This window comes from Alternaria triticimaculans (genome assembly GCF_023758025.1).
Source record: "Alternaria triticimaculans strain BMP 0046 chromosome Unknown scaffold_9, whole genome shotgun sequence".
Lineage (NCBI taxonomy): Eukaryota > Fungi > Ascomycota > Dothideomycetes > Pleosporales > Pleosporaceae > Alternaria > Alternaria triticimaculans.
In genome coordinates, this window is record NW_026055966.1 from 1,178,233 (window position 1) to 1,201,262 (window position 23,030).

The 23,030-nt window shown below is 54.1% G+C and overlaps 6 protein-coding genes across 6 annotated transcripts; 2 read left to right on the forward strand and 4 right to left on the reverse strand.

The window, feature by feature from the left end:
• Positions 1 to 856: 856 nt before the first annotated feature.
• Positions 857 to 5,448, reverse strand: J4E78_006818 (uncharacterized protein; the record flags this gene model as incomplete). Its single annotated transcript, XM_049367428.1, has 2 exons — positions 857 to 1,381; positions 1,432 to 5,448. 2 exons carry the CDS (start codon positions 5,446 to 5,448, stop codon positions 857 to 859), a joined length of 4,542 nt encoding a protein of 1,513 aa, XP_049221175.1.
• Positions 5,449 to 9,457: 4,009 nt separating this feature from the next.
• On the forward strand, positions 9,458 to 9,995 carry J4E78_006819 (uncharacterized protein; the record flags this gene model as incomplete). The annotated part of the gene is made up of 2 exons (XM_049367429.1): positions 9,458 to 9,584; positions 9,837 to 9,995. Coding segments are annotated over 2 exons (286 nt in total), but the record flags the coding sequence as incomplete, so codon positions are not given.
• A 542-nt stretch (positions 9,996 to 10,537) lies between these two features.
• On the reverse strand, positions 10,538 to 12,771 carry J4E78_006820 (uncharacterized protein; the record flags this gene model as incomplete). Its single annotated transcript, XM_049367430.1, has 2 exons — positions 10,538 to 12,430; positions 12,538 to 12,771. The coding sequence occupies 2 exons, from the start codon at positions 12,769 to 12,771 to the stop codon at positions 10,538 to 10,540; spliced, it is 2,127 nt and encodes a 708-aa protein (XP_049221177.1).
• A 544-nt stretch (positions 12,772 to 13,315) lies between these two features.
• On the forward strand, positions 13,316 to 18,398 carry J4E78_006821 (uncharacterized protein; the record flags this gene model as incomplete). The annotated part of the gene is made up of 3 exons (XM_049367431.1): positions 13,316 to 13,357; positions 13,405 to 13,651; positions 13,699 to 18,398. The coding sequence occupies 3 exons, from the start codon at positions 13,316 to 13,318 to the stop codon at positions 18,396 to 18,398; spliced, it is 4,989 nt and encodes a 1,662-aa protein (XP_049221178.1).
• A 252-nt stretch (positions 18,399 to 18,650) lies between these two features.
• Positions 18,651 to 19,349, reverse strand: J4E78_006822 (uncharacterized protein; the record flags this gene model as incomplete). The annotated part of the gene is made up of 3 exons (XM_049367432.1): positions 18,651 to 18,805; positions 18,948 to 19,068; positions 19,239 to 19,349. The coding sequence occupies 3 exons, from the start codon at positions 19,347 to 19,349 to the stop codon at positions 18,651 to 18,653; spliced, it is 387 nt and encodes a 128-aa protein (XP_049221179.1).
• A 565-nt stretch (positions 19,350 to 19,914) lies between these two features.
• Positions 19,915 to 23,018, reverse strand: J4E78_006823 (uncharacterized protein; the record flags this gene model as incomplete). Its single annotated transcript, XM_049367433.1, has 5 exons — positions 19,915 to 20,382; positions 20,429 to 20,620; positions 20,653 to 22,655; positions 22,706 to 22,842; positions 22,924 to 23,018. 5 exons carry the CDS (start codon positions 23,016 to 23,018, stop codon positions 19,915 to 19,917), a joined length of 2,895 nt encoding a protein of 964 aa, XP_049221180.1.
• Between the last annotated feature and the right edge of the window lie 12 nt (positions 23,019 to 23,030).

Genomic DNA, 23,030 nt, shown 5'->3' on the forward strand with positions numbered 1-23,030 from the left:
GGAGCAAGGCGTTACCTTGTGTTATATACACAAGTTTACACAGTTAGCTCTAAATCTTTCAAAGCGCAAAACATGTGTTGTATGCCGCTATATGTACTCTGCTCTTCGTGGCTCTGATAATAAAGGTACATTTTGAGTATTTAGGAGTTGCATTGGGATGTGCCATACCTTGCTGAACCAAGATTTCACTTGCATAAATTCCATGGACGTAGGATTAATACCTGCACGACGGGGGGTTGACAGTCGCGCATTCCCACGTTGCATCACAAGCACCAAAACACCCACATACAGCCAGAGCAACATCTCATATTCTTGTGTCCATCAATTGAACTTCGCACCTATCCTACTCTAGCCCCCTTCTCATCCCTTCTTTTCCCCTTGTCCCATTCCCCGGACACGACAAAAATCCCGTATCATTCCAGCTGTCGTACAGCAGCAGCAAAAAGACAACAACTCCTCTTCTCATCATCATACGCGCGTGACATCCAAGAAACTCGACGCAGACTTTCTAACGTCTAATGTTGGACCGACGACCTGGGATAAAAACAAAAACCCAAAAAACCCCTTTCCAATGCTTGCAAGGGCCCTGTTGCCAACAACCAACTATGCCGCCGGAATCGAGTGGTGAAACTTGGAGAAAAATTTATATGTATACGGTTAAAGGGTATGCGCTGACCAGTGAACCGGGGTGGAGGTCGTGAGGCGCTGAAAGAAAGTAAGACTGTGGTGGTGTGAGGCGTGGGCGCGGATAGCTGACCAGTCGCGACAGGCGGCATCTATCAGCAGTACCGCGGGCAAGGTGAGTCGACTAGGGTAATGGCAGGCCACATGATCAATAATACACATCTCAATTGCTTCATGCTGGATCTTTGGAGGCGTCATCCGGTGGTGGCTCCGTCTTCCCCTCCTCCTGATTTTGCAAGAGCCGTGCTTGTTCGTCGGGAATATCGCCCTGTTCGTTTTCCTCTCCAGCCATTGGTTCTTCTGATCGCATGACCGCTTCGTCGACCTCTTCCGAAGGGTTGGGCATTGGCGCTTCACCTGATGGCTTGGTGTTGGCCTCATCGGCACTGTGTTTGCCCCCGTGGAACCAGCCACCCTTTTCCCATTCTCCGGGTTGGTAGAGGCAGTCATGGCGAATGTCCGTGTCGACGATAGCAGCCATGAGTTTGTTGAGCCGATCGAAGGAGATGGGCTTCAGGATCCATGCATCGAATCCAGCGTCGATGTAGCGTTGGCGGTCGCGCTCGATCAGTGAGGCTGAGACCGCAATGATGGGGACGCGACCGCAGAGGGCGGCTCGGGCTGAGTAGATGTCGGTGTGTAGCTTTTCGAACGATCTTATCATCTTGGTTGAGGTAAGTCCGTCGACGATCGGCATCTTGAATAATGTCAGTAAAGAGGGCAGGTCTTCAAGAACACTCTACTAACCTGCATATCCATCAAGACAACATCAATGTCTCGTGAATTGTCGCAGTATGCCGACGAACATTCCTCGCCATTGACGGTGAGATGGACCTCATGTCCAAGCTTTTCTAATCGTTTCTTGACAATCCTACTATTCACCGGGTCGTCTTCCGCAACGAGTACGCGCATGTGGTCCGAAGTCAATTTCTCCGGTTCCGCAGACGGTTGTATTGGTGTGTCGCCCTGTACCTCTCCGAGGACACTCCCAGGCTTGGGCCGAGGATCTACCGGACTATCGCCGCCTTCATCAGGCATCTTCAAGGCCGTGATTGGGGCACCCGAGCCAGGTACGGTAACTTCGCCTGCGTGATTGGACTGCATGCTTCTCTGCTGTGGAGGTACAATAGGCTGGCTGCTGATGTATTCGAGGCTCCTAGACCTCATGCGTGCGGCGCCGGGATCAAGACTATTGCGTTTCGTTAGGGTCGGTCTCAGAGAGTGTGCGCTTGGGCTTGCATCGCCTCTGCCGATCATGTGCGGCTCTTGTATCGCGTCGATAAGTCTGTCCACATCACTCCTCTGACTCGACCCGCTCTTGAAGCTGCGTAGACTAGTCTTGCTCGTCAGGCTCTCCGCACTAGATCTTCGAATGACCACACCACTCGCCCCACCACTACCACTCGAGCTACTCTTCCTCTCGCTGTCGGAGGTGTGGCGCGATAGGCTTGGGGCAATGAGAGTCCGCTCGCCTTCATCAGTGCCAGGCAGGATGCTCGATAAGGTACTGTCCGGTTGGGGTGTGATGCTACCAGCTGGCGAAGCCTCTGCCGTTGTCACGGCTTCTACCTCGGCGTCTGGAAGGTCGAACGGAAATTGTACGACGAACTTCGTGCCTTTGCCCTCTTCGGATCGAAGCCTCAATTGTCCGTTCATATTCCTGATGATGCGGCCAACGACGGCCAGACCGAGACCCAACGTTGACTTCTTACCTTGCTCGGCAATTTGGTTTTTGTCAGGTACCAGCGCATCCTCCAGCATAGATGCAGGCTCAGACTGAACTTGCTCCAAGTCATAGAAGAGCTGATCAAGCTTCTTCTGGCTCATACCAACACCCGTGTCGGCCACTGCCACTTCAACCTCGACATGATCTCTGCTGGGCCTTGCTGCGACATAAACCTCCACAGTGACGCTACCTTGGGTAGTGTTCTGTATGGCGTTCGCAGTGATATTGGAGATGGCCTGACGGACTCGGCGTTGATCTCCGATACACAAAGTAGGCAAACCCGGGTGTTCGATAACTTCGTAAGATATGTTCTTCCGTTTGGCGTCGTTCTTGAACATGTCGGTGGCATCCTTGATTGTTTCCCGGAAGTCGAACGACTCGCCCTTAATGAGTGGTCCGCCTTCCTCCGTCTTGGTCAGGTCCAGTAGGTCGTTGATTACGTAGATGAGTGATTTCGACGCCGAGTGCGATCTCGAAAGGTTTTCCCGAGTTTCAGTGTCCAGGGCTCCTTCCAGTGCTATTTCGAGGTAGTTGATAATTGCATTCAGTGGGGTGCGAACTTCATGCGCCGAGTTTGCCAGCAATAACCGGGTCAGCTGACTACTCTGCAGCGCAGCTTCTTTTTGCCTCCAAACTTCGATGAACTTTCCGTATACCAAACATAGCACTGAGGCGGTCTCAATCTCTTCTTCCGTCCATTCACGGCACTTTCCAACGACGGTCTCGGACCACGTTTTGAAACTCTTTCTTGGCTCTAGGTAACCCTCGGTGCCCTCTTTGATGAACTTTTCGTATGGGTTGCCGGCCCATTTCACCTCCTTCAGTTGTCCTTTCCTGAAGAAAACGATAAAGTCCTCGCCATCCACCGACAAAGGAACGATTAGCATGCCTGCTATGACATGGAAACCGGGCGGGTATCGCAGATCGGGGAAGTCCGAGATGATATCTATGGAAGTCATGACCGATTGTATTTTCCTCATCCTGAGATACTCTAACATGGCAAGTGCTTCTTGCGAGTTTTCTAGAACGCCAAGTATCTTTGTCTCGTCACGGATCGAGAGTAAACCAAAGTCGGCATCGAACAGTTTCAAGAGATCATCAGAGGAGGCGATGATGTATCCGGAGGGGTTATGTTGTGTTGGTACAGTATTGATGAGTTTCCTGGCCTGTAGTCTTGACGCATACGATAATCTTTCGATGTTTCTCGATGCTGCGTCGCCGACCATGCGACACATCTTTCGAATAGGAAAAGATACGCGCATGCCGCGAGGCCCGTACGAATGGCAGGCAATGAGACCCCACAGCTCATTGAATGCGTTGATGGAGATGGACATTGACGATCTTACGGCCATGTTCGCGAGATATTTGAGATGAATTGGGGACATGGCGCGAAGATACGAGTGCGTGAGATCGAGAGGGCTTTCCAAATCCTCAGCGGTACGGCAAACGAGCCTTGCGGTTGTTAGGTCTCGATCGTAGAGCATGCGTACCTTGTTTAGCTTGTATAGTTCTCGAGCTTGCTTTGGAATATCGGAAGCAGGGAAATTCAGCCCCTTGTACAGATCCTTTGTCGCTCGCGGGTCAACAAGTTCGGTAACGACACGGCCGTTGAAAGTTTGGTCGAATTGATATATCATGACGCGATGGAAACCAGTTAGTTCCTTGACAACGCCCACAAGAACCTTGAGAAACTTTTCCAATGATGGTGCCGCAGCCAGCTGTTCTTGCACCTGGGACATGATGTTGAAGACCTCCATCGCGGCAGCTTCACCCTTCCTTTTGCGCGCGCTACGCAGGACTCGCAAGGGCTTGCTCTTGATTTCTGTACTTTCGAGTAGTTCCTGCGCCGTGGGCTGACTGGACAAAGTATCTTCCGGCAGCTCTGGAGTAAGGTCGTTGGGGGGCACCAGCGGGTATAGAGGGTCTTCTTCAAGCTCGAACTCGCAAATAACAAGTCCAGGATTTGAATCGTTGATGTGGATGGCGCACCACAGCTTGCGCGTTCGATTGTAGCCTGCCACTTTGATGGACATGGTGAAGACTTCGGGCCCATTGGACGTGACGTCGGAGTCCTCGTCTTTGATGAAGTCGATGTGGTCCAAGAGATTATCGGCTTGCTCTTCAGATAGAATGTCCGTAAAGCTCTCTAGTGCGAATAGCTCCTTCGGGGTGCGTCCTAATATGCGTTTAGAGTTTTCACTTACGACACGCACCAGCAGACTTCCTTCCGGGTCGTCTTGCAGTGCCAGTAGCAGACCGAAGCCTTGCACGGCGCCCGGCAGATGGATGGGTTCATCCTCGCAGCGCTGTAGGGTATCGCCCTCACGGCCTGTTATGACCATGTGTCCTCCCTCAGTCGTGACGTGCTTGAACCGATGTGTCACCAGTCCGCCCATGTCCAAGCTGCTTATACCACTTTTAGCGGAAGCACCTCCAATTGACGGTGCCCGTTCGGCTCTGGACCCCGGTGACCGACTGCCTTCCTGTGCGCTTCCGCCTGACTTTGTTGACGACAAATCATTGAACAGCTGTTGGGGTATTTGAGGGGCGGCCCTTCTCGAGCCGTCGGCTCTTTGAGTCGATGGGAAGGACGAGCGCTGTGTATCAGAGCCTGACTCTGCCTTGGTACCCCCGGGACGCAACCCCCAAGCGCGCTGCGAGCCATGTGAAGCCTGTGACGTAGTCGATCCCTGCGAAGCTCGGCGGGAGTCGCTTGTGAAGCGCGGGTCGTTTGTTCGCGAATATGGGTGGAAGTAATCGCCCTGGGAGTGACCGCCCTTTGGAGTGGGAGTAGGGTCGACGCTGATGGCGCTCCGTATGGGAAAGACACGGTCGGTAGCGGAGGGGCTCATGGTGCCTTCGTTACTAGTACCCCCAGACGCAGCGCTGTTCGGTGGTAGAGCGAAGTCGGAGGCCTTTGGTGCAGCGTCGGGCGTAGCTGGCTCTTCGGGCACGGGCGACACGGTGGAGAAGTTGAAGCGGCCATCGTCCTGTGTGAGAGGACCAAAGTTGGGGGGTTGCTGGGGTGATTGAGACATGGAGCTGTGTGCCGTCGATCAGGCGAGCACGCCGGCGGCAGGGTTAAGAGAACGCCGACGGCCTGGCTGTTGGTAGGAATAGAGGCACCCGCACACGGTGGGATTGTGCCTTCAGGCGTCCATGGGCGTCTGGTGGTCGCTAACGTGTGGTGTGGATAGTTGCGAGGATGCTCTCAACCGCAGGCAAGGTCACTTGGCGTTATGCAGGGACCGCGTGAGGGTGGCGAAAGACGGACAATCCCTAATAGGAGTCTCGTTTGTTTTGCCAGAGGGGGATGGTGGGCGGGCCTAGCAGCCTCATGAAGTTGGCAGAGTTGCTGCTGCTGGGAGATGTGGCGGCGTGCGGAGGGGCGAACGAAATCTGGACCGTCCAGGGCAGTCAAGTGCGAAGCATGCAACCGTTGGAGTGGATGGAAAGCGACAGAGGGATGGACACAGGCAGAGATGCGCAACGACCAGGCTGGCTCCTAGCTGCACTTGTGCAGACACAACGACGGGCAGCGCGTCACCGTCTAGTTGATGAGATAGATGACTGCCATGCGTCGTCTTGAATGGCTTGATGCGCCTCCAGATGTCGATCGCGAACGTCTTGGGTTAAGTCGCTCTATCTCTGCGATCGACGATCTAAGCTCAGAGCAGGTAGGTTAGGGGCAAGATGCAGGTTAGGCCATGAAAGTTCTTAGCGACCGGAGCATGGATATTCGACAGTTTTCCATCATCAGCGGCCTCGGACCCACTCGCGCGCGGGAATTAGGGCAGACAAGCGCTACGTCATCGGTGAGATGCGCCACGGCTGGGTTGACGCCGAACGTGGAGTGTGTTTGGTGAGACGCGGCGGCATCATTGCGACAGTCACCTGCTTGTTTATTGTCCTCAACACCATAAGAGGCGTCGGCTAATGACACCCGGGTCTCACAAACATATCCATGACAGCTGTCAGCGGGCTCCGAGGGCTGCAGACACTCTCGTAGTAAGAGTGGTACGCTGTCTCCCGCGGAATCATCCTGTCCCCAGAATATTGGGATTTTCCACGGCAGACGGCCCCGGGGGCAGGATGCGCCGATCTCACGTGATGCCGGCCCGTGGCGTGCAAAAGTGTTTCGACGATCAACGCGCCAAGCTCTGACGAATTCGTGGACCAACGATGCACCATGGAATCACTTCATGTTTGACGCGTACATGTAACGAGGTCGGGCCTTTGAATGCGGCCGTCACCACCGTTCGCGACAGGATGGCATCAATGGCTTATGTATCCCCCCAAACGTCCATGCACCCTTCGTGCCTGACACTGCCTGGGCTTGGCGGCAGCTACTGACAGCAACGTGGGGCAGCGGCCAATCGCGGTCTAACGCAACGGTGAATCGATGTCTGTGTAGGCACTCACCGCAACCTACAGACTCCCGCACGCCACCCCTCAATGTCCTCGCAAACACCCGCGCGAACGCTAAACGTCCTCGTCGCCCTCACTGACCCCTCGGCCTTCCGCTTTGGCTGCTCCATCGTTGCGCGCCTGCATCGCCTCCACCATGTTTCTCTGAAGATCATCGCATGCAAGGACTTCCCGACCACGACGCACACGACTGTCCCGCCCCAGCTCGAGCCCGTCTGGTACACGTATGACCCCGAGAGCGACACGACGCCCGAGTGGCAACATGTCGACTATCAGGAGACCAACGTGGCAGAGTACTGCTCATGGGCCGACTTGCTCGTCCTCGCACCGCTTGACGCCGAGAATCTCGCCCGCATGCTCCATGGATTCACAACAAACCTGCACCTGAAGATCTTGCGCAGCTGGAATGTGTCAAAGAAGATAATGCTCATACCGGGCATGTCCACGCTGATGTGGGAGAACCCCATGTCGAGGAAGCAGATCAGCAAGATACGGCGGAAGTGGAACTGGATCCGCGTACTCCCTCCGTTCTTGTGGTCGTTCGACCATTCCGGGCGCAAGTACCACCCATGGGTAGAAGGGCACAAGGCTTTCAATGAATCTATACAAACCCAGATCGATTTGATGGCAGTTGGTGATCGCACTATCGCACTACCTATTGCCCATCTCCCAACACTGACACCTACGCGAAGCAAAGGGTCTCGGCTTCCGCCAGAGCTCTGGTCCATTATCCTGGAATTCACCAAGGACTGGGAGCTAGCGACTACGTTGAATGTTCACACGAATCTGCCCATACCGAAAGAGTGGCGACAATCGGCTAGCGATGAAGGCCCCAAGACGCAGATGCAGAAGATAGAATGGGCGCTTCTTACCTATCCCTATTCGGAGATCAAGGCTGTGTTTGACTCCGAGAACCCCACTCGCATCTCCCGCGTATGCATCGAACTCATCATGCGCTTTGCCATGGTACCCGTTCTTGCGCATCTTGAAAAGTTCCACAAGGAGCTCTTCTGGGGCACATTCGGGCACACATTTCTACCCCACAAGGCTTCTGTGTTTGGCAAAACGGAGATTCTCGAGTACTGGCGGACATCGCCCACCTTCCTTACCAAAGAGTACTCTGCGGAAGCCATTGATAATGCGAGCCGCACCAACTCGGTCCAGGCCCTTGACTGGTGGTATGACTCTGGCCTCTCACTGAAGTACACGGAAGCTGCGCTCGAGCAAGCTAGCTCGCAGGGCCACATTCACGTACTGAAGTGGTGGAAGGAGCACAGCCGTTACAGGACGGCCCCCTCGGTACCTTCATCACCAATCGATGAGCAAGCTCCTAGCAGACCCCGCCAAGACGATTTACCTCTCAAGGTAGGCAAGTCCATCACCTACGCAACACAATCAGGCTGCCTACCCGCGATTCACTTCTGGGTTGAATCCGGCATTCCCTTTTCGCATGAAGATACAATAGCCAAAATCGCCTCGACCCATGGCCACACACATATTCTAGACTACTGGCGTACCCTTCGTGGCGAGAAAATTCTTTTTGACAACCAGGTTCTCGTAGGACCAACCAAAATGGGCCATGCCGGCGTGCTAGAATGGTGGAAGCGCAGCGGCCTGAAGGTGGAGTACAAGACTTGTGACATCGAAGAAGCATTAGAGGATGGTGTTGAGGGAGCGCGGGGAGATGCCGTGCGAAGATGGTGGGCATTGAACGGATTAAACCTTGGGATAGGAACGAGCGAGTGGATGAAGATCAAGGTCTTGGGGTCGTGACGGTGTATCAGGGAGGCGGAGCAGGTGTAAACAGTATCATAGCATTATAGCATTATAGCATAGCGAGCGACTTTTCTGACAATCATCCTAGCTATCATCTCATGCAATGAAAAAAATGAATACATATCTCCTAGAAGTATACATTGCCTTAGCGAATATGTACATACTAATGTAGACAGCAGAGCACCTGTTAAGTTCTTTCTTTGTATCAAAAGCTATTCCCATCGACAGCGGAATTGACTACTCAAAAAGACCGCAAGCCCCGCCGACAGGGTCTTCTTACCCGTTGTGGCCGGAGCTCGGAAGCCTTGGGTCGGTGAGCGCCTAAGCCAATGGTAGAACAGCAATTTGACTTTGAGCGCGAGCGCCTCTGCAACGCCTAAACCGACCTCGGGAGAAGCTAGCTAATCAACCCGCTACAACTGTGCACAACTTCTTATCCGCCGTGTTCATTCCCATCTGACCACCTCCACGTCAACGCAACCGTCTCCCCGTCCAATTCTCTCTTCGCCTCGACGCACGCAAGCACACGACCTCGGTTTTCCCGCCTTAAGACCACGTACCCCGAATTTCCACTTCCACCACCACAATGTCTGCCGACAAGGAATTCACCTACTCCGACGTCTCGGAGCACAACACCAAGAAGGACCTATACATCGTCGTCCACGACAAAGTCTACAACGCATCGAGCTTCGTAGACGAGCACCCGTACGTTCGCTGCCCTGCACCTGCCCGCCGCGCAATGCACACCTCGGCATTCGCATACTCATACTTGTTATGGCGAAAAGCCCCGCCTTCACATGTGTCGGGTCAATGGTCACAGCAAGGTTGCTAACATCGCTGCAGAGGTGGTGAGGAAGTTCTTCTCGATGTCGGAGGCCAGGACTCAACAGAAGCTTTTGAGGATGTCGGTCACTCGGATGAAGCCCGTGAGATTCTCGATGGGCTGCTTGTTGGAAACTTGAAGCGTCAGGTACGACATCCTCCACTCCTCAAGCCCGCACATATAACCCGATTCCCACTTCCTCCCTTCACGTACACAAAACAACATCCCCCCGACACATCACACATCTATTTCCCGCGCCCCCAGATGCCTGCCGCGCCCAGAAGCCGGTCCTCGGGTCAAGGAACTTCTTCGGAACGATTCCGCCCACCATGCACGGAAACGAAACAACCCGTTCTCCGTATCCACAAAACAGAATAGCGATGCTAACGAGTGATATAGGAGGGCGACCCAAAGCCCAAGAGCTACGCGCAACCCGGTACAACCGCTACCACCACCGACGGCGCATCCACCGGCGTCGGTCTCTACGCTATCATCCTGCTCGGCGGTGCGCTTGCATTTGCTGCCTACACCATGATGAACAAGCAGTCTTCTGAGTAAGACTGTTCATCTGCACCAGGAAAGGAATAACACGATGTTGAATCCACGATCGACGAGGTTTCTGAGCCTGATAGGGCGAGAGGGGAAGTCCCGCTTGGACAAGACAATGGGACTGGGGTTATATTTATACAGAGGCGGTGCCATGTGGTATTGATCGCATGGAGGAGTATATTTTATATATGGCGTAGGGCTGCGTTTCGAGCTTTCATCATGCTGCGGACGAGCTATTGGAATAGATCGATTTAACTTTCTTCAATCGAAACTTCGTACGTGTCCTGACAAATCTGCGAAAGAAGACTCTCTGCACTATTTCTTTGCCCTGTGTCCCTCGTTTCTTGCGCCGCACAAGTTGTACGCTCGGATTGGAAATTTTCGGATGATAGATTTATTTCATGCTTCTTCCTGGTAAACAAAGAAGCACGTAAACAACATCGCATCACATCGCCACTCCAACATAGATTTTACACTTTGATAAGGGTATCATTCAACTCCCAGGCACGCATCTCCATCTTATCTCTTCCGCCCATCCACTTTTTATCTAACTACATATTTCTAAAAACATTGTTACTAGCATTCCTCCTCCCGCCCTCCTTCCTCCGATCATGCCTCTGCCCCTCCTGCTCGGGCCTCTTCCTCTGCTTCTTCTCCGGCGCAAACGTAATCTCCCGCTCACCCACGACCGTCGTATTACTCGCCGACTTGGCCGGTTTCCTGTCCTTGAGCTTACTAACACGCGAACCAAACGTCTTGTCTTTCGCCATCGCAGACGACCCCGATTTCCGTTGGTTCGACGACGAAACAACCATTTCGGGGCCAGCGCGTTGAGAGCGATGACCTGCTTTGCGGTAGGCACTGGATGAAATGCGCGAGTTGTCTTGTTTTTCCTTCTGCTGTTGAGGTTTCTTCGCAGGACGCACGGCGTCCTTTTCAGAGTCGGAAGAGTCCGAGTCGGAAGAACCTTTTCTTGATTCGAGGTCTTCTTGCTCGGCGGCGGTAAGGCCCTTGGGGATCTTGGTGCTGGGGTTGAGCTGCTGGAACTCGCGGGTTTGCTCGTCGATTTCGAATTCGGGGTCTTCGAACATTTTGGCGAAACGAGGGTCGTTGAGGACGCCGTCGGCGGGTTTGGTGGGTTCGGAGACGGCGGGCGCGGTGGTGCTGGTGTCGAGCATGTCGTCGTCGCCGCCTTGCTTGAGGACGCGCTTGGCTTGTCGGCGCGCTTGCTCTTCTTGCTTTTCCAGCATCTTTTCTGCGAGCTTTCGGTTGACTTTGACGGCCACTTTTTTGTTGCCGCGGATTCGGGACTCGCGCTCTTTGTTGATCTTCTCGGCGATACTCTTGGCGCGCTGTTCTTGCCAGAGGTCTGGATTTGAGATGAGGCGCGCCTCTTCGTACAACTTCTGGGCGACGAAGAATCCGTGCATGTATGGTCGAAGTAGGCTTGTAGTTCCGACAAGGTGGTCCAGGGAAAGCTGCTTCAGCTGCTCGTGTGTCAAGAATTTGAAGTTGTCGTATACGTCTCCAGATGCGCCCTTGCCAAAAGCGTTGGGGTCGTTGGGGTCTTCGGCCATTTCTTCGACAATGTTGTCGAGGAAGGAGCACCATCTTGGCGCTGGACCGAGCTGTGGAATGAAGAAGGAATGTTGTTGCCTGCCCTCGTTTGCCGTCAGGAGCATACCAGTCTTTGGCACCCATTCGACGTGGTTGAGGTCTACTGATGGTTCCACAGAGGTCCATGGCGTGCCGTCCTTTGGATCCCAGATCTTGATGACCCTCTTGTCTGCGGTCAAAATCTTGGGCTCGGCAGTTTGCGCGCCGTCGAGGTAGATGATGTTCTTTATCGGGTAGCCGTATCCTTGGTCTTTTCGCAGAAGTGGTTTTGGTGATCGGAGATCGTAGAGTTGTACAATGCCGTTAGAGTCTCCCACGGCAACTTCCAGACCTGACGACGGGAAGGTCAACGCTGTGATTTCCGACTTTCCCTCAAACGCATCTGGTGGCGCCGACAGAATACCCACTCTGTTTCTTGATCGCGAGTCCCAGTACTCTACTGTGCCGATAGAGGTACCGAAGGCGAGGAGGCCATGCGAATGTTCGGCGATAGCACCAGTGTTCACTGCGCCCGCACCAATGCCACCCTGGAGAGCGCCGCCACCGACTGTCGTCACATCGTCACCACCCACGTCAATCTCGTAACTCCGCATGAAGCGCCCGACTTCCAGGTTCAGTCTGAAAGCCTCGCCCATGCCGTCCGCGTTGACACCGACAGCAGGTACCAGGCACTCTGCTGATCTCCGGTCGTAGATAAGATCGCGACCGTAACGTGGTATGCGACTCGCATAGTGGAGGCCTCCACCGGTGTGGAATTCTATGCATCGATCTTGCTGGAGGTGTACGCTCTTCTTTGCATCGGAGGAGAGGAGGTGGAAGGTTTGATTCTGCGAAAGTTAGTATATCTTGCGGGTGGATAGTAAGAACGGCAAGAGCGTACAAGAGTGTTAGTGTGTCTTGCAAAGGACAGCGACAAATGGGGAAGGTAGTGGACGTGTATTTGAGGCTTGTAGGTGCCCGTGCTCATGACCCAGTCGCCATCCTCGCTCACACGAACACACTGGCTGGCTTCCTCAAACTCGAAATCTTGCAGCAGGTCGACGCGGTTGGCGAATTCGGGGTCGTTCTTCAGACTGCGCTTTCTTTTCCGGATAAGCCACTCGGGCAGCGGGCGCGCCTCGCTGCCGCTGATGGTGTATACCGGAACGGCGCCTGAGGAAATCTTCATGGTGGCGTGGTGAGGGAATGCGACAGAGCGGCGGCAGAGAACGTTTGGAAGTTCGCGATGAAAAAAGAGTGGAGCCGTTAGTACTAAGCGCAACTCCGGGCGTGCACCCGGGCGACATGGATGTGTGGGCTAGCGACCGCGAGCCAGCCGCCGTCGACTGGGCTGCCTCTTCCGCGTAGCTGACATCGCATGCACATGCTTTTTCGCTGCCGGGTCCAGTCGCTCTGTCCCTCAAGTGCCTGTACTGCCCACCCTGTACCACGTCGTTGCAATCGGGAGGCGCCGAAAGCTGCATCCGGCTCTCTCCCCGTGTTCGGAGCCATGATCACTTCTCCTACGCGTCTAGATCATGCCGATACACTGACCCTCGACCCTCGACGCCCCGCCCACACCACTCCTCCATCGCTTTGATAGACACTGTCGCGCGTGACGCGCTGGGCGGACCGCAGCGGAGTTGATGGAAAAAGTGTACAGCGCAGTCTTGGGAGTGAAAATACGCCGCGCATACCACCTGAATGTCCCTTAACAAGGAGCCATCTCTCTAATGGAATTTCTCAAAACCTGTACTACGAATGCGCAAGCTATAGTACGTCGGAATATACTCGTACGCGATGGCACGCTGACAATATACAGGGAGACTTTGAGGCTGTCGCATACCACGCCTTCTCAATCACCCGCACCACCACCCCCACCTCCTCGAGAACGCGAGACTGGAATGCTTCCGACGACATACGCGCAGTCGAAGCCGAGCTGCGACAGGACCTGCACCTTGTTGCGCAGGATGCATCGCGACCGTGGCTATGGCTGTTCAAGCCCACGACCGTCGATAAGATAGAGCCGAACGTCGACCTCCCAGAGCTCTACGGCTATCGCCTGCACAGTACGTCGCACTCGCACCTTCCCAAAATTACGACTGACACGTGCTAGGCGAGCAGACAGGATGCACCAAGGCCATCGATCTAGCGCGGCCTCCCATGCGCCCGGGCAACCCCAACACCACCGCGGCTTCGAACAATTCCCCATCCGCAACAGCACCACAAAGGGGCCTGCCTGCTGGCAGTGCGAGATCGTCACAGGGCAACAGCCAGGCCTCGGCATCTGATGCCCCTGCGCCGCCCGATTGCTTCACAGTCTATGAGCTCTTCACATCATCCGTCATTGCTCTCATCTCGTTCCACATCGTCAAAGATTGCAATGTGACTGCCTTGAACTTCCGCACGTTTGTTTCCAAGGCTTACAAGCAGATAGACGATGATGAAGATGAGGTTGAATTACCAGACTGCGTACATCGCATTACAAGCATCAATGTACATTGGGCCAGCTCGGGCACGCTCCTCGTATCGACTTTTATTGACCAGAAGACTGATATTCGTTGCGTCGGCGACGTGTCAACGCAAGCTGGAGAGCAGTCTTTGGTTGGTAGATGTATCCGAGTGGCTCCGAATGGCCTACTTGCAACAATAACGAGCCTTGAAGATCCGCTTGATTCCCTCGTAGAGGAGATAGGCCTCCGTCATAGGAAACGCACTAGACTCACCACCTTAGAGCAGAGCATTGAGAATTGGAAGTCGAGTGTCAAGCGTTGGCTGGGCTGGAAGGGCTTCGCTTTGCCTGACCTTGAGAAGAAAAGCTCATGGGTCAGAATACGCATGACCTCCGTCAACAACCCTTTAAGTTCGAGCCCGGCTTTAGCAAGTCAGGATCGAGACGTCCTCTGGCCCAGAGCACTGTGCTTCTTTCACGGTTCAGCAGAGTACGAGATGACGTCTGCAGAGCCAGCTAGTGTGGTAGCAGCTGGAGGCCACAGTATGCTGAGATGGTACGAGACGCCAGAATCAACGGGCTTCAAAGATCCACTTGATGCCGCACAGGAGTGGTTTCTAGGAAAGCCCGATCGTGACAAGATTCTTGAAGCGAGACGAAAAGCGAAGAAGGCTGAAGAGGACGCTGCCCGTCTCAAGGACGAACAACAAAACATGATCGCGTCATCACCTGTACATGCTCGTGGTGCCTACGGGGACCTGCATCCTGCAGGTGGTGTCTACCCCACACCTCCGGATGGGGTTGTTCCTGGAACTGCGGTCTCCCATAGCGACACACCGAGCGTGTCCGGCACGGTCTCCAACGTCATCCTAGCACCCGGAGGCAGCAATCCTGCCATCAATCTCTCCGCTCCACAAGACGACACCAAGATGGAAGATCAACAAATGCCTTTGACGTCACCCGTCGCACCTGCGCCAGACGATTTGAACACCTCCGGTGGAAACGATGATCTTTTCGGCGACGATATGGACGAAGATGGATACGGAGGGGATCGCATCAACGACACGGATTTCGACTTCTTTGACGGACCAGACGATAACGATATTGACATGATGGACGCACCTCAGCTGCCAGATACGAGCGTAGCACCTGCCAACACATCACGAAAGTCTGAGACTCAGGTCGCTGTCGAGCCCAAGACCGAAGAAGACGCATCTGACCCATTCGCTGCACTCGAAAGTGCGTTGGATACAGCTTCTGAGCCTCCCGTGGACATGAAGAAAGAAGACAAAGGCAAACAGCCCATGGCCGTGGAAGAACCGCCAAACGAAAGCGTCGACCTGTTTGAGGAGAAAACTGCCGTCCCAACACCAAAAGCAAAAGTGTCATTCTCCAAGGAGCCAACTCCACCACTAAGCCCGAGCGCTGTTTCCAAGGCACTGCAACCATCTCCGCCGAATAAGAAGACATCGCATGCTCGATCGACTCAACCCACGGATACCCCACATGATACCCACTTCAGCCCGGTGGCTTTCAGTCGCAAGATGAGCATGTCTGATGCAAAGTATCAGGATGGACGATTCAGCACGCATCACTCTGTGGAACATGGCCGTAACAGTATCTCCAGCCCTAGTCCTGGTGCTGGGGCCACCGTCACCCAGACGAAGAGTCTGAGAGACATACCTCTACTTTCGAAGCTTCGTATCACTGTAGGGGCCGCGTCTACGCATCAGATACCAGAAATAGCATCTCTGGCTCGAGCAGCTAGCGAAGACTCGGACTCTAGTGAGACGTCAGACGAATCCGATGAAGACTCTGGAGAAGATGAGGAAGTGGAAGCGACGCCCACAGCTACCATAGGCGGACTAGTCATGCCTGCGAAGAGGAAGTTACAGAGCGAGGGCAACGCCACGCCGCTCTCAGTGACATCGTTCGCGGACTCGATGGGAGGCGATTGGCAAGATTTACACGGTCTTCAACTTGATGAGTCAAACCTGAACAATTTCGAGCCAAGCATATGGGATTGGTCTTTGGTCCATTTCCCGTCTCCAGTGGAACGACACTTAGCTGGCGCGCGCTACAGTCTACCTACCCTACAGACAAACCCAGCGCAAATGCCCGACACTCCCACCTCTCAGCCGGAGATGAGTTATGAAGTATCAGAAGAGAAGCCTTTGAGTGCCAAGGACAGCATCTCAATTACGCAGATTGTAACAGACCAGATTGTGTCTGCAACTCTGGATCTGTTGGGAGAGGATGTGCCTTTCGAAAAAGAATCCGGAAATGATGAGATGGCAGAGACGCGCTGGCAGGCTGTCATCAAAGGGCTCTTCCCAGCGGCCGAGGATTGCGACCTACCTACACTTGCAGGCGTGCACGAGGTCTTTCAGGACTATGCTGCCCTGGCAAAAGCACAGCAGAGGCCACCTGCACGGAAGAGTGACGGTCCGGCAGTTACCGGAAGCCACATGTACCAGATCAACGCACCATTCTTGAGGGTACGCCGTGCGGAGACGCATTGGGATTTGCTTCCACCAGCAGTAGCGTTCTGGGAGCCCTTGGGATTATCACCCATCAGTCCTCCCAAGAATGTCGTTACATTCTGCGTATACCCTCATAGCGATGCTCTACGACCATGCCTTGAGAACTTCCTGCTCAACCTTCAGCTTGCTTACGACAGCTGCAAGCTCGGTTCACACTCTCGCGTCGAGACGGTTGTCGAGTTTGAAGGGGGTCTTGTGCCTGTGAGGGCCAGCTCGTCCATCACACCATCAGAGACATTCAAGCTCCTCAGAGAGACCTGCGTCCAGCTCGGAAAGCTTCTCGCCATACAGCATGCGAAGATACGGGAGCAACAGGATTCAAAGATTGATGCATTCGTCATTTACATGATCGATCCTTTCGGTGGTCCGTCTGCGCTCTGGGAGTTGTGCTCGGCCTTCTGGGCACTCTTCCAAGCTTACGGTCAAGGAACACCAGGGCGTCCAGATCAGCCCCAGAAGCCGGATCTGGTGCTTCAGGTCATACCTATCAAGTACATCGCTTCGTTCGACGCCCCTGTCATTCTAGATCCAGCTACTTACTTCAGCCTTGCACGAGAGGTCTACGATCGATGCCCGCCGAGTGCACCTAATAGCGACAAGACATCTCTCAGCATCTATGCGGCACCTGCTTTCCATCTCGAGGAGACGCTTCCACGAAACATACCCTTCAAGCTGATACCCGAGCCGGCGCAGGATCTGCTTCGAGAAAATACCTATATGCATCTTGCTTACGCGATCAGCCTCGATGGCACTTGGGTGACAGCAGCTTGGACCGACAGCTGTGGCAAATCACAAGCTGTCGTCTCGTACCATCTAGGTACGCGCGTGTTCAGAGAGGTCGCAAAAGAGATTTGGCAGACGACTATCGAAATCTTACAATCGCGAAGAGTCAACTGGCGTGTTTGCATTGCCAAAGCCGGAGTTCTGGAAAGAGAGGAATTGGAGACATGGGTCTACCTCATTTCGTGTCCGACACAGATCAATGTGTTCGTCACTTTACTCACAGCAGTCGATGCAGATCCACCGTACAAGTTCATACCCACCATGGCTGCTCCAAGCACAACCACCGGCGGCGGCGCAAGCCCTCCAGACTCCACCTCCCAAGCCGGCGTCTCCCCCTCGGACCCAGGACCAGGTCTAACACCTGCCGCAACACCCTCGGCCGACCCCTCCGCCACAGACCCAACAGCAGATCCAGAAGCCCGCTTAGTCGACGTCACAGACGAAACCTGGGGTGTAATCCTCGCCCACCGCCTCCACAACACCCACTCCACAACGCAATTCAGCCCCGCCCTCATCTCGGGCCTCCTCGTCAAACGCGGCGAAACCCACCAAACAACCAACAGCATCTCGCACCCCATCCCCGACCCAGAACCCGGTCCCATCGTCATAGCCGTAAACTTCCTCTGGATCGGCGCCGTAGGCTCTACCCGCGCTGCCTCCTCCCCCTTCCCACCCTCTTCCAGTAGCACCAGCACCAGCAGTGGTAGTACTTCCGCCTCCTCCGACCTCCCCAGTCCAGGCGGCGCTGGAGCTGGTCTGCCTAATCCTTACGCTAGTAATCCGGGTACGCCGCAGAGTCCGGGTCCCGGGCAGGATTCGGCGCAGAGGAGTACGACGAGTCTTATGTGGACGCCTACGCCGCAGACGAGGACGACGGCTGAGGGGCTTTTGAAGGAGGTGCTGGGTCAGTTTAGGGCGTTGGGCGTTTTGGCGAAGTTGAGGGGGATGAGGGGGACAAGGAATGGGACGGTGCCTTGGCATGTTGTTGCTGCTAAGAGGGGGGTTGAGGGGTTGAGTCGGATTGGCGGGGCGGTTTGAGAGGTGTTTTTTCTTATGTGGTTTTTGTTTAAAGGTGTTCGGGTTTTGGTATATCGGGTTGAATACGGCGTTTTTGGTCTTTGGCAATTTTTTATGAAGAGATGGATCTATCATTGTACTAGTCTTCGCAATGTTGTCACGTCTAGCATCATCCCGATTTGGTTTAGATTTAATGTAGTCATAGTCATAGTCATCTCATATTCAGTACCATCGTACCCATTCCATCAAAGTATTACAGCTTCAGCACCTTCTCTACCCCTCAATCCCCAAATGATCAACCTTCTCCACTTTCTTCCCCTGCTTCTGTTCCTGCGCCATCCCACTCTCCTTCGCTTTCAAACTACTCTGCTGTGCGTTTCCTGCTGCGTATGCACTTCCTCTGCCCCCGGCTGCTGCGCTCGCGGTACCTAGACATATTGGTTAGTGAGACTGTAGTCGAATAACGAGGGAATCAAAGAAGGGGTAGGTGAGAGATCCGCTGGGGACATTTGGGGATCGGGTTGGATGGAATGGGATGGGATGGGATGGGGTAAAGGGGTAAGTGGTTACCTTTATCGTGCTTGTCCTCAGTAGTAGTACTCGAACCATCAGCATTCTGATGTGTAGTTTTCTTTTGCTTGGAGGAGAAGGCGCCGGAAAGGGCGCCGAAGAGGTTGAGGTTTAGACCGGCCTGTTTAGATGTCAGCCTTATACCTAGGTAGCGTCCATCTAATCCTACTACCCATCTTCCCACCACAGCACGTTACAGAGCATCAAGCAGTACTGTAGATGATGCCGTATAGTGGAGTGTAATGATAAGGTAGGGAATGGGAATGAGCATGGGAAGGGATATGGACATACAGAAGCATTCGCACTAGCATGATGTTCCTGCACCTCTCTGCTACCCGCGCCTTGACGCTGCTGTTGGACTTGTTGGGACGAGGTGTCTTGTTTGGATACGGCTTGTGTCATCTTGAAAGATTACCCGATCTGTCTTTCTTCGGCTGTTCTTAAAATGAGATGGTGGTGGTAGGTTTAACGGGTATTGCGACGCGTGAATCAAGACGTGCAGTTTTATTGATGATTTTGAGAAAGAGAAATCAAGGAGGTTAGTTAGGATGGAGTCTCCGCGGATGAAAGTGGTACGCATGCTTTGTATGCATGGCCGCGTGCCTTGGTGGTGGAGGTTTGGGTGTATGACGTCATGGGCTGGATTGGGAGTGAGGCTGGGGTCGGGAGCAGGTTTTGGTGTGTGAACGCACGCAGGGTCTAGGATTTGTTGCAGGGGTTCAGCGACTCAAGATATGGAATACATGTGCATGGTATATTATCGCATGTTGTCGTTAATGTGGGTAACGTGTGTGGTATGAAGGGTGTCGTAGCTGCACAATTAGGAAAGGAAAGGATAGGAATTCAACGTGGTATATTCAATAAACGCCGCGTTTCGTATCCATCATCATCAAGTCGCGAGCCCCAAAACCTGCATCGAAAAGGACCGAAACATACTTCTCCCACCCTAAAGCGCATTCAGCCAGGTTTATGTCAAATCCAACATCTCAACAGCACTCTCGCGCCATTTCCTTCTCTCCTTGCCCTTGAGCACAAGTCCTGCGTGACCATCTGCTGTTTTCTCCGGGCTATCGACATCTACGTAGGTCCATGCGCCGACTACGCTCTTCCGCAGAACGATTGCGCGTTTCTTCTTCTCTCGCGCTTTCCATGCTGCTGGTGGGGAGGTGCGAGAGGGCGGCTGTGGTGATGTAGACTTGTGGTCGCGTGGGGATCTGCGGAGGGACGAAGGTGAGGTCGAGGTCGGTGGAGGGGATGCTGGTGCAGGTGCTGTCGGGGCCGGGGCGCGCTCAACGACGGGGGACGAGAGTTCAGTAAGATCGAGTGTCTCGACATTTGGTGATGCAGATCGTGGTCTTGTTGAGATGGGTTCTGGCGATGTGAGATCGAGAGTATCAGCCGTTGGTGATTCTGATCTTGGTTTTCCTGCAACAAGCTGTGGTGATGTGAGATCGAGGCAGTCGGCTTCAGGGGGCGCGGACATGGTTTTGCTGAGACGAGGTGAAGTGCGGCGAGGTCGAGATGGACCAAATACGTCTCTTATACTCTTCTTCTTGTTGGATGTGGAGGCTGTTGATGATGCCGAATTTGTGGATGTATGCGACGTATTCGACGATATTGATGTCAATGGTGGACGCGTGGTGGACATGTTCGCAGTTGGTAGTGCGCTGGTACTGGCACTTTGTTGAGGTCGCGTTTCTCGTACCGGCGAGGAAAGTGTCAAGTCCAGCGAGTCGACTTCTTCTGATAAGGAGCGAAGTTGGGGTGGTGGCCCTGCATTGAGAGCTGGTGTCACACCTCGTCGCTTGGTGGGCGTCACTGATGCTCGCCATGCATCTAATGTTGACTGCTTTGACTTGCTGGGGGACAGGGCTACAGAAGCATCTCGAGACGCTGTTGTAGCGAGCCCATCCTTATTTCTTCGCGTCCTGGCCTTCTTCGCGGGTAATTGTGAGGGTGAGGGATGAGCAGGCGAATCTACCAAGTCCAATGTTTCTATCGTGTTGAGAAGAGGAGGCGTCGATGGTCGTTCAGGAACCGCATTGATATCAGCGGGAAGTGTTTTGGAGCGTTGAATCGGGGCTCGTCTTCTCCGCTTGCTCACACTTGGAGGCAGATCTGCAATGGGGGGAGACACCGACTTCTCACGTTCAGGTGGTGGCGGCTGTACAATATCCCGAATCTTTACTGGCGAGGAGGAGAGTAGATCAATCACATCGTCCTGTTGTGGTGCAGACTGCGGGACAGGTACAGGGATCTCAGCAACCTTGTCCTGTGTCTTTGCGAGAGCTCGCGAGAGCTTTGAGCCCGGTTTCGTTACCTTGGCGAAAGTTTCGATGCGAGCCTGTGGTTGATCGCCGGCTGTCTTCGTCCGCCTGGGAGCAGCCTTGGCCTTTGGTGCAGCTTTGCCAGGCTCTTGCACAGTTGCTGCTCGCTTAGGCTTCAGCTTCGTCTGTCGCCCGGCTTCCCAATCTTGAACCGTCAGCGGCACACCAACCTTGACGAAAGTCTCCATCACCCAAATTCTCGCAGCCTTCTCTGGGTCGAACTTGGTAGGTCCACGCTTCTTAGGGCCTTCATCTTCCAGATCTTCATCATCGAGTTCTGCATCACCCCCGGCTTGCTGAGAACTAGGTGGTACTTCCACATCATCGTCGGGATCCTCCTTGCTAAGGTCGATCTTGACAAGCTCAATCGGCGTGAAGCTTACTCGCAGTTCTGTGCAGTTGTCCGTGACCGAATGTTGTCGCTTTCCATGCAGGCCTTTGATGAGGAGAGCTTCGTCCTCTTGTACCGCCTGGATATTGTTGGTAGGCAGTCGATCGAGATTTCCAGCGCGTATACGTAGCTGGCGCACAACCATCGAAGGCGCCAGACTGCGGATGAAGTGCTTTGCGCCTTCAAGCTTGACCCAGTCGAACGCATCGTGTGTAAACTCGCGCAACCCCGAGAAGTCCAGCTCTTGGTCCCATTTGATCGATCGGCGCAGTTTATCCAATCCCGCTTGATTCGAAATGGCCGGGTGTGTGTAGTATCCAAGAATGTCCAAACGCGGGAAGTCGTCTGGGATCTTCAGTGCACCGTGCTTGCGCTTGAAGTGCTTGCTCTCGTTCGTCTTCAGCTCATGCTGCAGTCGCTCTCGCCACTGGGACATGGCTCTGGTGTCGTTCTTCGGGATCTTGCACAGATCGGCGCCAAAACCTGCCTTTGCAGCTTCACATGCTGTCTTTGGGCCGCATCCAGGTATACCCTCAGGGACGTAATCTCCTCCACTCATCAGCGCGACGAGTATCATGCCCTCGCGATCCAGTCCTGACGGCCCGTTCTTTGTTTCAACCGCATCGTATACGTTGACGTGTGTTGGCGTCTTTCCCGTCTTCTCCGGTGACCAGTTGCGTATCGTAATGCCACTTCCAAACATGAGCGTGTCGACATCTTCACTCAAGACCGCATCCACTATTCCCTCTCGCTGAAGTAGCGCGCATTCTGCCTCAGCTTCACCCGGCGCAAGATGTATCGGATATCCAAATTGCTTCAATAGCTGCTTTGCAAGGAATTCGGGTATGGATGCGACATTTGGTCCGGTGCGTTTATTGCGCTTGAAGGGCGGCTTGTTTGGTCCATCGAAGACGAAGACGGGATGGATGGCGAGCGAGATGAGGCGAAGGAGGCGGTAATAGAAGGTGCGCAACGCCGGGTTGGTGCCGCCTATTCACAGTCAGCATAGCGCAAGCATGTACGTGATGCCAAAGCTCTACCTTTGCTAGCTTGTATCTGGAAAAGCCATATTGATGTGTCGATAGCAATGCGCAGCGGGCGTCCGGTCTCTTCGAACTTTTCGACGGCGAGCTTTGACAGAGCTACGCGCTTTCCAGGGCCGATCTCCTTGTAGATACTGCGCGAATCAGTAAAGAAAGCGTACAGAAAGACTGCACAACTCACCCATAAATACCCATCGCGCCTCCATAGTCTGCACTCGATGGTCTCGCCGGCTGCCTTGTTGGTGGTGTCGCGCGTAGCAGCGCGTGATAAGATAGTTGCTAGGGCGACAGCGCGTGGCCCGTCCCGCATTCTGACGGATAC